Source organism: Grus americana, chromosome 30 (assembly GCF_028858705.1).
Source record: "Grus americana isolate bGruAme1 chromosome 30, bGruAme1.mat, whole genome shotgun sequence".
Taxonomy (NCBI): Eukaryota; Metazoa; Chordata; class Aves; order Gruiformes; family Gruidae; genus Grus; species Grus americana.
This window is the reverse complement of record NC_072881.1, coordinates 735,576-750,967: the sequence shown is the minus strand read 5'-3', so window position 1 is coordinate 750,967 and position 15,392 is coordinate 735,576. Positions and strand designations below refer to the sequence as shown.

The window sequence follows — 15,392 nt, the reverse complement described above, 5'->3', positions numbered from 1 at the left end:
CGATTTCAGCACTGGGCGTAGCTGGTGGCCACCCATTCAAGGCCAACTCTTTTTCTCGAAATACCTCATTATTCAGAAAAGTTGGAATAAAACTATAGTTATCAAGAAAACTTAAACAGCATTAGGACGGGTTTTAGAGTTTAATGTTGGGGGGGGGGGTGTGCAGACTATTTTTAAATGGTAGCTGTAAATCAGCTTTTTTCTGTTAGAAACTGAGTCACAATCCGATAGTTTTCTTCCAATGACTGCCGTAGACGTGGGAGGCTGAATTATGGAATAAATAAGTTGGTTGGCAAAAAGGAACTCAATTAAATTTTGCAATTACATTTGCAAATTTAAATTTGCGACTTCCATTTTGCGATTAAATTTGTAAAATTGTGAAATTGCGATTAAATTTTGGTTACTTTGAAGAATGGCAACAAAATATTTCAAATCAAAAAGCATAAGACAAAAAAAAAAAAAAAAAAAACCCCGAGCAAACAGACACCCAAGACCTCTTCTTAAATAACGCTGTGGTCACCTAAGGGAAATATTAGAAAGTGCAGAAAATTGTTGTGTCTCCCAAATACTTGGGAACTGCATAAAAAAATAGTGTTTGGAAATGTCTACGCTTCGTACTTGAAGATGATGCAGAGGACTTTTAGCCAGTCTCAAAGTATGCAGTGGCATAACACCTTAGCCAAACGGGGGAAAAAAATAGGGTCTTGTTCAGGTCACCTTCTCCATCCTTCTTCTGGGTTAATATTCTCATATTTATGCAAAGGTCAAGCGACCGCTGCTGGAGCAGAGTTTAGTATCTGACATTTGTGGCCTTTTTTATGGGACGGACACAAAAATGTGTGTCATGGTATTTAGAACAGACCGGACAATAAAATGTTTTGGCAGGCAGAAAAGGAAAAGGAAAAAGGAGAAGAAAGGAAAGGGGAGGGGGAGAAAGAATGAAATGAAAAATTAAAATAAAAATAATGGCGTTAAATTAAGTTGAAAAATAAAAAATAAATTAACACAATGAAATTAAAAAATCAAATTAACAAAAGGAAATTTAAAAATCAAATTAACAAAAGGAAATTAAAAATCAAATTAACGAAATGAAATGAAATGAAATGAAATGAAATGAAATGAAATGAAATGAAACGACATGAAATGAAACAAAATGAAACAAAACGAAACGAAACGAAACGAAATGAAACGAAACGAAACGAAACAAAATGAAATGAAATGAAACGAAACGAAACGAAATGACATGAAATGAAACAAAATGAAACAAAATGAAACGAAACGAAACGAAACGAAACAAAATGAAATGAAATGAAACGAAACGAAATGAAATGAAATTAAATGAAACGTAACGCAACGAAACGAAACAAAACGAGTATGGCTTACATCACTGTTCCTGTGCTTCTGCGTCGAACCTGGATGCCGAATGGTTTGTTCTGAACCACTACATCGTAAAGTCGATTCTCGACTGTGCTCTCTGGGGACTCAGGGAGATTTAGCGGTACCGGCACCTCATATCGTTTATTCGCATAATCGTAAATCTATGCATGGAAAATTAATTCATTTCAGGGTACATTGAATATGCATAAATTAGCAAGTAACATTTTCAAGAATTCAGGATCAATGGAGTGAAAGCACTTTCTTATATTCCTATTGACCGATAGAAATGAATCTACAGAGTGGACGACTCCGGGTCAGACACAGAGAATTATTCAATTGTTTCTTACCAATAACAATAGGAAATCCGATTTACTTAAAATGGTTCAGTATATTTACTGAGATAAACATTTTCTTTCAAAACATTTGGGTTGGGAAATAAAGAACCTTCAGGTTTTATTTTGGACCAGGAATGACTCATTTAATTATTAAAATATATTGATTTAAATGTGGTTTTATGTACAGTAAATGGATTTCACATATTTGGTTGAATTTTTAGCCACCTTTAAGAGATTTTTTTCTCCAGATTTTCTGTATCGTATAAGTTGGTATGAATTGATTCAAGACTGAGAGTGACAAAAGCTATTTAGTGAAAAGGAAAAACGTATTCGGATGACAGAGCCTTATCCATATAACACAAAATTCACTAGAAACGTTATTCCCGGAAATAACAATGTTTTGACCAGTGGCACAAAACAAACTTAGAGAAATTCCGCATTACCTTAAATTGCAGCATATGGTTGCTGTGATATTTCACCTCTAGGCGAAGGGTACTGATGGGCGACGTTGATTTCTCGTAGGCTTTGAGATTGTTCTCGTTCAAGGTGAGATTGGCGGTCACACCTGATGACATGTATTTTACATCAGCAACAGAATAACCGTTGTCAGAGCCGTTGTAATGGCAGTACGGAACGTCAAAATTGGAAGTATCTTCCTGCAGATGGAAACATGTTGAGGGAATTATTTGATTGCTGACTTGACTTGGATTTGGCAGCAAGAATTCCAAAACTCTCGTTTTTACCAGATAACTAGTAAATGTAGAAATTTGTCCAAAAAATCACGCTGTTGTTAAACAAAAAAGCAGCAGTGCTGAACCTGGCAATCTTTACATTATTTTAGATATAATTAATTGGTTCAAGGCTGTTCAGTCCTGTCTGTATCATCACAAAGTGACAATGATTTAATGGCCCCTCTATCTGTGACCTTCACCTCAATCTCACAAAAAACCCCCAAAATCTTTCAGTGTCTTCGGTCTCTGGCCATTTTCACAGATTCACAGATTGGCAGAGGTTGAAAGGGACCTCTGGAGATCATCTAGTCCAACCCCCCTGCTACAGCAAGATCACCTGGAGCAGGTTGCACAGAATTGCATCCAGGTGGGTTTTGGATCTCTCCAGAGAAGGAGACTCCACAACCTCTCTGGGCAGCCTGTCCCACGGCTCGGTCACCCTCAGAGTGAAGAAGTTTTTCTCATGTTCAGATGGAACTTCCTGTGTCCCAGTTTGTGCCCGTTGCCCCTTGTCCTGTCACTGGGCACCACTGAGAAGAGTCTGGCCCCATCCTCTAGACACCCACCCTTTAGATATTGATAAGTGTTGATCAGATCCCCTCTCAGCCTTCTCTTCTCCAGGCTAAACAGACCCAGCTCTCTCAGCCTTCCCTCATACCAGAGATGCTCCAGGCCCCTCATCATCCTCACAGCCCTCCGCTGGACTCTCCCCAGTAGTTTCCTGTCTGTCTTGAACTGGGGAGCCCAGACCTGGACACAGAACTCCAGATGTGGCCTCACCAGGGCAGAGCAGAGGGGGAGGAGAACCTCTCTCGACCTGCTGGCCATGCTCTTCTTAATGCCCCCCAGGACACCATTGGCCTTCTTGGCCATGAGGGCACACTGCTGGTCATGGAGAGCTTGTTGTCCACCAGGACTCCCAGGTCCTTCTCCACAGCACTGCTTCCCAGCAGGTCAATCCTGCTGGTAGCTGCTGCCCAGATGGAAAACTACCACTTGATTGTTATCAGAGAAACTTGGTGGGATGAATGAAATGATTGGAGGCGATTGGTGGCTCTAAACTATTCAGAAGGGATGGGTAAGGAAGGAGAGGTGGAGGAGTTAACCTCTAACACGGGATTGATTGCACGAAGCTATCTTAGAAGAACAATGCGTAGATCGAGGGCTTATGGGTGCAAATTAGACACCGAGCCAATAAAGGAAGCTGTGGTTGGTGTCTACTCTAGGTCACCCGATCAAGGGTTCTTTCTTCTACTGCAGGAAGCATCACACTCGCAGGGCCTAATCCTGATAGGGGACTTCAACCACCTGGACATCTGCTGGAAAAGCAGCACAGTGAACTGCAGGCAGTCCAGGAAACTACTGGAGTGCGTTGAGGACAACTTCCTAGTAGAAGTGATTGAGAGCCCGACCAGAGGAGAGGCACCACCAGACCTGTTGCTCACTAATGTGAAAGAACTAATCAGAGACGCTAAGATCAGAGGTAGCCTGGGCTGCAGTGATCATGCCCTGGTGGACTTCTCAGTCTTGAGGAATTGGAAAAAAAATGAAGTCAGGACCTTGAACCTCAGAAAGGCAAACTTTTGGCTTTTTTTGGGTGCAAGCGCTTGGGATCCCTTGGGAAACTGCCCCTGGAGGTAAACGACTGAACAAGAAGTGGGAGATATTTAAAGATATTTATCTCAGGGCACAAGAGCTCTCAATCCTGATGTGCAAGAAGTCGGGCAGGGGAGGCAGGAGGCCAGCTTGGCTACGTCAAGACCTCTTAGCCAAAACACAAAACCAAATGCACCAGCAATGGAGGCAGGGATACACATCCTGGGGAGATGACAGGGAGATGGCCAAGAGCACGGGGAGGGGATCAGGAAAGCCGAGGCACAGCTGGAGCTCAGCTTGGCCAGAGACATGAAAAATAACAAGGGTTGCTTCAGGTACATAGGACAACAAGGGAAGATGAAAGAAACCGTACACACACACACCCCCCCCGGTGCGCAATACGGGAGACGTGGCTACAGCCGACACTGAGAAGGCTGAGGTAGTCAACAGCTTCTTTGTCTCAGTCTTCATTGGCAAGTGCTCCAGCCACACTGTCCAATTCACAGAATCCAAAGGCAGGGACTGGGAGAATGACGTACCACCCACCATAGGAGAAGATCAGGTTTGAGAATATCTAAGGAACCTGAAGGTGCACAAGTCCATGGGACCTCATAAGATGCATCCCAGAGTCCTGAGGGAACTGGCGGATGAAGTGGCTAAGTCACTCTCCATCATATTTGAGAAACCCTGGTAGTCTGGTGAACTTCCCGCTGACTGGAAGAGGGGGAACATAACCCCCATTTTAGGAAGGGAAAAAAGGAAGACCCAGGGAACTACAGGCTGGTCAGTCTCACCTCTGTGTCTGGCAAGATCATGGAGCAGACCTTCCTGGAGACTATGCTCAGGCACATGGAAAATAAGGAGGTGATTGGTGACAGCCAACACGGCTTCACTAAGGGCAAATCGTGCCTGACAAATTTGGTGGCCTTCTATGATGGGGTTACAGCATCTGTGGATAAGGAAAGAATGACAGACATCTACCTGGACTTGTGCGAAGCATTTGACACTGTTCCACATGACATCCTTGTGTCTAAATTGGAGAGACATGGATTCAATGGATGGACCACTTGGTGGATAAGGAATTGGCTGGATGGTCGCACTCAAAGAATTGAGTCAATGGCTCGTTGTCCAAGTGGAGACCAGTGATGAGTGGTGCTCCTCAGGGATTGATACTGGGACATCTTTGCTGGGGACATGGCCAGTGGGATTGAGTACACCCTCAGCAAGTTTGTGGATGACACCAAGCTGAGTGGTGTGGTTGGTACTCTAGAAGGAAGTGATGCCATCCAGATGGACCTTGACAGGCTTGAGAGGTGGGTCTACGCGAACTTCATGAAGTTCAACAAGGCCAAGTACAAGGTCCTGCACATGGATCGGGGTGATCCCAAACATGGATACAGGCTGAGCAATGAGTGCATTGAGAGCAGCCCTGCGGAGAAGGACTTGGTGGTATCGATGGATGAAAACTTGGACATGAGCTGGCAATGTGCGTAAGCAGCCCGGAAACCAAATCGCATCAAGGGCTGCATCAAAAGAAGCAGGTCAAGGGAGGTGATTCTGCCCCTCTACTCTGCTCTTGTGAGACCCCACCTGCAGTACTGCATCCAGCTCTGGGGTCCTCAGCATAAGACATGGACCTGCTTGAGATGGTCCTGAGGAGGGCCACAAAGATGATCCGAGGGATGGAACACCTCCCCTCTGAAGAAAGGCTGAAGAGAGTGGGGTTCTTTAGCCTGGAGAAGCAAAGGCTCCAGGGAGACCTTACAGGACAGATGGGGAGGGACTCTTTTTCAGTGTAGTGATAGGACAAGGCGTAATGGTTTTAAAGTAAAAGAGGGGAGATTTAGACGAGATATTAGGAAGAAATTCTTCCCTGTGAGGGTGGTGAGACACCGGCACAAGCTGCCCGGAGAAGTTGTGGATGTCCCATCCCCAGAAGCGTTCAAGGGTTTGGGCAACCTGGTCTAGTGGAGGGTGTCCCTGCCCATGGCAGGGGGGTTGGAACTAGATGGTCATTAAGGTCCCTTCCAACCCAAACCAGTCTGGGATTCAATGATTCTACGAATTGTTCGCAGTCCTGAGGGATATGGGTCAGGCAAAGAGTAAAGTCAGGACCACGAATTTTAGGAAAGCAAACTTCCAGCTGTTTGAGGAGTTGGCCAATGAGACCTCCCCCCCGGGAAACTGCCCTTGGTGTCAAGGGAGCAGAACAAAGCTGCCAGATCTTTAAGGACACTTGAATGAGGACTCCAAAGAGTATTCCCATCAGGGCACAACACAGATCACAGCTGCAGTGGCAGAGTTGCACGAAAATGGTGATCTCATGCCTATTCTCCCTTTCATAACCCTACTATTATTTGTTACCATCTTTCGAAGAATGCCAGCTTTTTTCTCTATTTTTCACATATTTCAGAAGAGCGGAAGTTGTTGAAAAATCATGCTATTTTCAATAAAACACCTATTTTTTTTTTTAAGTCCTTCTCTCTCAGATGGAAGGACCAATGATACAGTTTCTTTGTTGTTAAAAAAAAAAAAAAGGCAAAAATAAAGTTATGGTTCTTAACATGCTTCTTCCCAATTTGGTTTTCATATATTTTTTTCTTACCGTCCAGACACAACCGAGCTGTTCACATTTTTCCTTGGATGCGTTCGGACTGGGATGACAATCGTATCTTTCGTTGACGCTGGTTCCTAGCGTCCATCTTAATGAGTACGATTTTCCGAGTTCCAGCCGGAGTCCTTGTATGACAGCAACCTATAAATATTAAATGATAAAGCCTTATTCAATTCTACCTCCCATCAATGGTTTGGTTTTTTTCCCCCAGATCCTTAAAACCAAGAAATTGCCGTATGCAGCAACTCGCGCAAAATTTAGCATCTCTCCTGAGAAACCCTTATTTTTCACAAATTCACGCGTATGAAATTCCTGTACAGAAGATCTGAAAAAGATCTGATCCCTCAAGTCCCGTGGAAGCATACCAGGCCTTAGATGAGTGCATGGCTTTTTAGCCTTTTTAAATTAAAATGTAAGTCGTCATAAAACAGAAACGTTATTTACCCTCTTACAATACCAACTAAAATGCCGAAGCTGTTCCTCCCCTTACAAATGAACGCACCTGCATAAATAAATGCAAAAAAAAAAATAAACTTTGCATCACATGCGACGCCCGAGGACGAAATGGAGATCCGCCATCGTTTGCATAACTAATGATTAACGTTATTATCAAGGTAAATAAACGTAATCGTACCTTTTTAGGAAAATACGTCGCATATACCGTGGCAATTACCGTAGCACCGAGTATTTTCCTTTTCAATATATAAAATACGGGCGGTGCGACTCCAGCCATTTTTTCATTCCAGTTTTCCTATTATTATTTACCTTATTCACCGGATCATAGGTGATATTATGAGGAGAAGCTTGTATATCGTTGTTCTGCAACACCGTGACCGATGCCAGTTCCTGGACCAAACCCAAAATTTTGATTTCTTCAAACACCAGCTGGTTCGGATCCACATAGTTGTTGTTGGTGACATTCATTTGTAGAACGTTCTGAGGAATAACGAAATAATTGCAGTGAGTTGCCAAAACGTCTCCTGATTTTAACTGAAAAGCAGCGATTTTTTATTTGCTTTTTATATATATATAACATTGTTCTATGTTACATATGTTTCTATATTACATTACAAATTCTACAAATTCTAGAAACCTTTTGTTGTTGTTGTTCTATAAAGTGGCGGGAAATTTGGAATCATCAGACATTAAAAATAATTAGGGGAAGAAAAGACAAATATCAGATTTCCACCCTTGGTCAATTGACAATACTTCGAAATGGCACGCTGTCAAATACTTCCTTTTTTAGTGAATATTTTAGGAAAATAGGAAGGGGAATAAAGAATATCCATAGAAAGTTTTATTGACGAAAATTGGGAATGCGAATTAGATCCTTTAAAAAAATACATACTTACATTGGAAACTTTAAAGTCGTAGGAAATGTAGGATTTGCTGCTAACAGTGCCTGAAATGAGGAGAAAGAAATTACAGTTTCAATGCAGAACAAGATGGCATTAAAAAAGGAAAGCTAGGAGACCCAAAAAATGCTAATTATTATTATTATTATTATCATAATTAAAAATATCTTTAAAAGCTACCCCACTGAGCAGCTGCGGGACGAACCCGAGAAATTCTTTTTTGAAGATGGAAAAATAAGTGTTGATATTTAGCATTCTGCCAATTCAAATCTTTCGTCAAATTGATCCAGGCTGTCGGTGTTTCTGTATTTCCTTAAATCCTGATTTTTTTTTTGGTAGTCTTTTTTCAAATTCAGAAGTTTTGGTGAGTTTTGAAAAAAAAAAAAAAGTCGTTCTTGTGACTTTTGAAAGCCTTTCCGAGTTGTCTCTTGTGAACAACTATTTTTTCAATTTTTTTTTTCCTCTTATATGAAGGACTACAAACTCCAATTAAATCAATATATATTAATGCCAAATACGTTCCATTTTAGTATATACTTTTGGTGTATTTTAGTAATTTGATTCGGTCTGCTCTCTAAGGTTAAGGAACTTCCAGCTTCTAACCTACATTTTATTTCAGTATAGCTAAATAAAGCTCAAATATTTTTCCCATTTTTTGGAAAATCCCATTCACGGCAGCCTATGGAAACAATAGGATATGAATTAGGAAGATTAGGTCCCCTTGAAATGCAGTGGTATTAACAGGAATATGCCATAAAACAAAGCCCTTTGCTCTTAATTTTATAGTTGGTTGCAAATAAAGCCATAAAATCTGTCAAATAATCAGTAAAGTAATAATAAAAATAATAAAAGTAATAATAAAAAAGTAATAAATAATAAAATTAATCATCATCATCATATAATATAGCAATGATATAGTAATAATATAGTAATAATTTTTTTAAAATTATCCACCTTTAATAAAAGCTTGGGTTTTTTTTATAAAATCTCTTCCAAAAATAATTTCAGAATAAATGTTTAAGCTGCTTTCTGTCTTTTCTAGAAAATGTGTATTGAAGGCCAAAGGCTTCAAAAGCACCTGAAGGATTTAAGTATCCAAAGTTATTTCGATCTAATGAAAACTGGATGCCTACCTGAATCCTTAAAAATACCTTAGAAAAATTCAAAAAGTCCTTCATTTTCCAAAAATTCCTTCACCTCAAGAGTGAAATAAAAAAAAAAAATCATATTCTTTTTGTTGGCAAGGAATCACCTCTGCTTTTCTCAGACACACTTGTGTTCCGAAGGCATTCATTTTCACAAAACGAGAAATTAATTTAGCCTAAAATTCAAGTTTTTTACTTGGGTTGAATGAAGTTACGACCTTAATACTGCGCTAAAGGTTTTTTTTCTTAAAAAGGATGTAAATTGTTTGATGGAAAACCAGTTGGGAGTTGAGTAGTATCGATCCCAGTTCATCGCGAGAGTTTGCGGGGCTTTGGCCTGATTATTATGGCTGAAAAATAAGTTTTCAGGCAGCTGCTAATAAAAAGTGAGGTTGGAAACAATACGCGTAACATGTTCAGCTTAATCTGATTCATGGATACGCAGCGGGAACCAAATTCCATTACAAATTTTGGGTTCAACAGCTTTTGAGTTAACGTGTCTGCTGATTTGCCAAGGAATATAACTAATTCTGAACCATTTGGTAACTGGACAAGTTTTTAATCCTCAGCTGAATCTTCTTGTGAGATATGGTTTATGTGCGTTCTCGTACCCATTGAAACTTGTTTGGGTGCATATCAGAAAATACATCAGTCGTGACCGTATGGTTTAACAGTTGGAAAATCTTTAGATGCGTAAGACTATAGTGAAATCTGAACGAACAAAAAAAAAATTTTAAAAAAAAAAAAGATTGCATTTTTCCACTTAATGGTGAAAAAGTTGCAATAGCTTGTCACATATTTCATTAAGAGTTTTTAAAATTTAAAATATTTCATTTTAAAATTTAAAAATATTTTCATTATTTTATTGTATTTTTTCCTCCTTCCGTGAAATACATTCAGTTCTTCAAGTCCATGAGTCTAAATATTTTGGTTGTTGTCATTGCTTCTCTACGACGATCAATAAAACCTCACCTGTTGATTCTCCATCATCCCAGAATAACTCCCCAATGGCTTCGTTATTGTCATCCAGCGCAATGATGAGTCCCATAGGATTCTTACGGCTTTGCAACGACAACAAAAAAAAAATTAAAAAAATTTTTAAAAAATCACAATTTTAGTTATATAATAAATATCTAGGCAGTCTTTAATGTTCCTATTAAGAATATAGAATTAACAGGGTTTCAAAACTTTTAGAATTGTCTTGCATTAGTCCCTGGATGTCCAAGGTTTTCATGTTCAATGATTTTCATGCAACGGAATAAAATCCATGGCGCGATTAAAATGCTATACACACACACAAAAAAAACCCCAAACCCCTGGTTAATCATGAAACATGTTGTCTCTGGCCACGGCAGTGAGTGGTAACTGATAGTTATTCCCAAATTTCAAAGTGCAAATGCTAAATATTATTAAATAATAATACTGAAACAAATATTACTACAAATAATACTACCAATTATGTAGTATTGTAATTTAATAATGGAAGAAGGAGAAAGAGGAGAAGGAGAAGGAGAAGGAGAAGGAGAAGGAGAAGGAGAAGGAGAAGGAGAAGGAGAAGGAGAAGGAGAAGGAGGAGAAGGAGAAGGAGAAGAAGAAGGAGAAGAAGAAGGAGAAGAAGAAGGAGAAGAAGAAGAAAAAGAAGAAGAAGAAGAAAAAGAAAAAGAAAAAGAAAAAGAAAAAGAAAAAGAAAAAGAAGAAGAAGAAGAAAAAGAAAAAGAAAAAGAAAAAGAAAAAGAAAAAGAAAAAGAAAAAGAAAAGAAAAGAAAAAGAAAAAGAAAAAGAAAAAGAAAAAGAAAAAGAAAAAGAAAAAGAAAAAGAAAAAGAAAAAGAAAAAAAAAGAAAAAGAAAAAGAAAAAGAAAAAGAAAAAGAAAAAGAAAAAGAAAAAGAAAAAGAAAAAGAAAAAGAAAAAGAAAAAGAAAAAGAAAAAGAAAAAAAAAGGAAAAGATGATGATGATGACAATGACGATGACGATGATGATACCTCTTTTTCTGCGACCACCAGGCCTTAAATCCCTTCCTGAAATCACATTATCACATTTCACAGGAATTTAGTGAAGAAAACATTCAGTCTGGAGATTTACCTCGCCACTGTTGTGGTGGCCGGCTGTTGGAAAGGGAAGACGTAACCGCCTCTCAAGTGAAGCCCCATTTTGTCTTCAGGAAGGTACATGTTCATCCACGTTTTTCTCACCCAGATCTTTGCGCCCTAATTAACAGGGGTGGAAAAGAAGGAGTAGGTTGCATTTCTCGCTGCTGCCTTAAATCCTGAGTTTTATTTCTTCCTTTTTCCTTAATTCTTCTTACTCAAAGGTTTCCGCTCTGGGAACGTCTGCGTTGCTGCCGATGGTCACAAAAGTCAAACCACCACAGACCCGAACGCTATACAATGCTATATATAAATCACTAACCCTCACTATTTAATTTCATCTTATTATTTCACCTTATTAGAGCAGATTATTTATTTAATAATCAACCCAGCGAGAGCAAGCCTTGCCAGGATGCCTGACGCCAGCCGTTTCCCTTTTCCGCCAATTAAAGCCACCACCACAGCAGTGGGAAATTTCTTTCCAGAAATGAGATTAGAAAGAGTTAATGGCAAACCCCTTCGTGCGTTATTAGTAATACTATATTTCACTTAAAAAAAAAATAAAAATATATATATATACACACAGACATACATACATGTCCTTGCCTTGTCTTCCTAAATCCTCAACTCAACCCACAGCCGTGTGACCTTCTCACTTGGACATTTAGAAACCCCCACTCAATGATCCTACTTACCGAATCGTAATCGTACCAGACCGCGTCAGGGATATACGCTTCGATGACCTCCACTCCCTGGAAAGGGGAACCACGGAAATTATTTTCACATTCGAACCCACATTAATCCAACACGGTGGGTTGACGGCGGGTGGTGGCCAGGTGCCCACCCAGCCGCTCTAACGCTGCCCCTCCTCAACCGGATAGGGAGGGGCAAAAATAGAACAAAAATAAGCCAGAATTTCCAAAACTCATAAAAAAGTGACGATGGGAAAACTATAGGTATTGCCTCTCAGTTTTGGGGGTTTCTTTCAAGGTTTTCTATGACGATGCCCAAAAAGGAAGATAATAATCCAGGTATAATTTCGTCAAAGCTGTAGGACAGAAACTCACTGTTTGTCACCCAAAATGACAATGCTGCAACCACACTGTCCCAGAGGGTATTCACAAGCATCATTCAATCTCCTTAATTATTTTATTTTTTATTTTTTCCCCACATTGGTTTGTTTCAAACACTTGCTACACATAACAAATGCTTTGTTCTTCTAAGTGGCGCGCGTGGTACAAGAACCCACGAGCGTTACGCGCAAGATATTGCAACAGGAAAAGCAACGATCCGTATTTTTTTTTTTTTTTTTGCCTTGATGAATCACGGGTAAAACGAAATCACGTGAGAAATAAGCAGCGGACACTGAAGGAAATACAGAGGCGACGCAAGGAGGAGGTGAAGCAGAATTTTGCGACGGAAGAAGCGGATTCCCAAAGGATGGGAAAAGAGAAATAATAAAGCAATATCAATATAACGGCGCGAAAGGGCGAGATTTTCTAATTAGTGACGAATTTATGTTGTGGGCTCTTTCACCGAGAGCAACAAATGAAGGAGAAAAACCCCAAATCATCTAGGTTTATGAGGAGTCTGAAGACAAGCACGTAATTAATACGCTAAAAATGTAAATTTAAAGAGAAGATGGAATTTCAGACGGCGATTATATTTAGGGGAAAAATTGAACGTGAGGAGAAAATTAAATTAGAGAAAATGATATTTAATATTTCATGAAAGAAGGATATAATCAAATTTTATATTAAGACACTTGTTTCCACTGGAGATATATCACAGGTAATGAACGAGGGCCTCTTTGGGAATATTCCTTCCGGTTCTCACCGAGATAATTCAGGCTAAAATAGGACCAGCGCAAATTTGTCGGGTTCATCGGGGAATGGAAGACCCTATTTTTCTTTTTTTTTTTTTCCTTCCCAGCTTAAAATAAAAATGGAAAAAAGAGCATGATTTCAGGAGAAACACGTATGCCCTAAACAGGGGGGCTCTGCCTTTAAGGCGAATAACAATATCATCGCAAGACCGAATAAGATGGAAAATTCAAAATTCGCTTCAAATCGAGAGAATAGAAGAATGAGGGGAATAGAGGGGCAAGAAACACAACTTCAACAAGGTTTTTTTACTGCAATTTCCTGTCGGAAAAGTGTCGCTGGTGACTTGAGGTGCCCCCGTGAATTTATTATAAGGCATCAAGAAAGTGAGACCTACTGGATCAAGCACAGGGGTAATGAGGAGCCCAGGACCCCACAAGAACTGCTTATCCACGCTCCACGTTGCTTCATCAGAATAAAACCTAAACGAGTAGGAAAGCAGCGGCATTAATCGCACTTACTAATTAATAACACATTAATTCATATCATCATGCACGATCCTAATGTTTCGCGGTCTCAGTTGTCTAGAATCTCTACTGAAAAGCATGGTATAGCGATGCCCCAAGACGATTTTTGGTGGAGGCAATTGGAGGTTACGAAAGTAAATTCACAGCTTATTAATTTTCTACGTACTAATTACGCATATGCATAAGCGTGTCTAGGGGCATCTGCTCTTAAGGCAGTTCTACTCAAGAGTTTCAAGAAAACGAAGGCGAGAAAATAAAATTTTTACAGCGTGTATCCCCGCGGAGAATAATTTCATCAGCTGCCAAAGGCGTTTCGGAACCGATAATACCACCGCGCACGCAGAAATTACGGAAAATGGGTATGGCGATGGGCGGCAGCCTTCACAAACTACGGGTGGGTTGAGCGAATCCCCAACTGACCTGTGCGAATTCTTTTCTTCTAGTAGAGTGAAGGTTGACTTACTCGTGGAGAACTGGCCGGGCCACTGTGTCGCCTTGGGTATGAGCTTTGTAAAAAAGCGTATAGAGGTAGGGCAGCAACGTGTAGCGGATAGTCAAGTAGTGCTTCGAGGATTTCACCAACACTGAATCGGCGCCGAAGACAGCAGGATCCTGAGGCTGAAAATAAATTATTATTATTATTTTAATTAATTTTTATTTTTATTTTTTTTTTGTTATTTTTATTTTCTATTTTTATTTTTATTATTTTTATTTTTTATTATTTTTATTATTATTATTATTATTATATTTTGCTGGTTGTTATTAGTAATTATTTTTATTACATTTTAATTTTCATATTATTTATACTATTATATTTCTTTTTATATTTTTTATAATATTATGTTTTCTGTATTACAATACTATTTTGATTGTTATTAATAATTATTTTATTATATTTCACTATTATTTATACTAGTATCACAATATTTTATTTATTATTATTATATTTTTGTGGTTATTATATTTTGGTGGTGTGGTTATTATTATTGTTATTGTTATTGTTATTGTTGTTGTTGTTGTTGTTGTTGTTGTTGTTGTTATTATTATTATTATTATTATTATTATTATTATTATTATTATTATTATTATTGCTATTGCACAGAGCATTCAGGATACAACCGAGTGGCGCAGCCGAAAATCAGGAAGGTAGGTTGGGTAACAGCAAACGCTGCCTCCTCGTTGGCTCCCCCACCAACGGGGACCAAGTTTGACGTCGGACGACGATTTCGGAAAAACCGAAATCACATCAAATGCGTTCTCCGCTGCCTTACAATCAACCCCTCCAAAGCTAAACCTTTCGGAGCAAGGATTTCCCAAATTCTACTGATTTCAAACCGGTCGACTATTTCACGACGCCGTGGCAGAAATAGAATTACCGGAGTTAAATTTAATTATCCGAATGGCAACGCAATGGCGGACCGCGAAATTTTTCGTAGCGGGATGTACCACTTACTATACATTTTTCGGTATTGTGATTCCTGGAAAAGGGGTAAAACGCTCCCACTTGCATCCATCGTCTGCAAAGTTCTTCTGTGACGTCTTCGAAGAAACCGCAAATATCTGCTCCAATCTTAAAATAAAAAGAGAACGCGTGGTTTGTACAGCGCATTGCACCTCAAATTAAAAAAAAAAAAAAAAAAACAACCTCCAAGAACCGAGTTGCAGAGATTTTAATTTTTTTTTTTTTTTCAATTCATTCCTAATTGCTAACCAGGGAATAGAAACACATTTTTACACAGAATCATCCAAATCTCTCATCCATACCTAAATTTTCCCATTGTATTTTTCCCTCTGGTTGAACT

General features: G+C 39.3%; 1 protein-coding gene across 2 annotated transcripts in view; it reads right to left on the bottom strand.

The window, feature by feature from the left end:
- Positions 1-15,392, bottom strand: part of LOC129197953 (maltase-glucoamylase-like) — a 52,595-nt gene that overhangs the window by 17,418 nt on the left and 19,785 nt on the right. For both annotated transcript variants that reach the window (XM_054806787.1, XM_054806788.1), the window contains exons 16-26: positions 15,044-15,160; positions 14,054-14,208; positions 13,461-13,545; positions 11,936-11,992; positions 11,236-11,360; positions 10,126-10,214; positions 8,006-8,055; positions 7,419-7,589; positions 6,645-6,794; positions 2,156-2,368; positions 1,384-1,538 (exon numbers count right to left, since the gene is read on the bottom strand). In XM_054806787.1, coding sequence (XP_054662762.1) covers positions 1,384-1,538; positions 2,156-2,368; positions 6,645-6,794; positions 7,419-7,589; positions 8,006-8,055; positions 10,126-10,214; positions 11,236-11,360; positions 11,936-11,992; positions 13,461-13,545; positions 14,054-14,208; positions 15,044-15,160 — 1,367 coding nt within the window. The remainder of the gene's footprint in view (positions 1-1,383; positions 1,539-2,155; positions 2,369-6,644; positions 6,795-7,418; positions 7,590-8,005; positions 8,056-10,125; positions 10,215-11,235; positions 11,361-11,935; positions 11,993-13,460; positions 13,546-14,053; positions 14,209-15,043; positions 15,161-15,392) is intronic.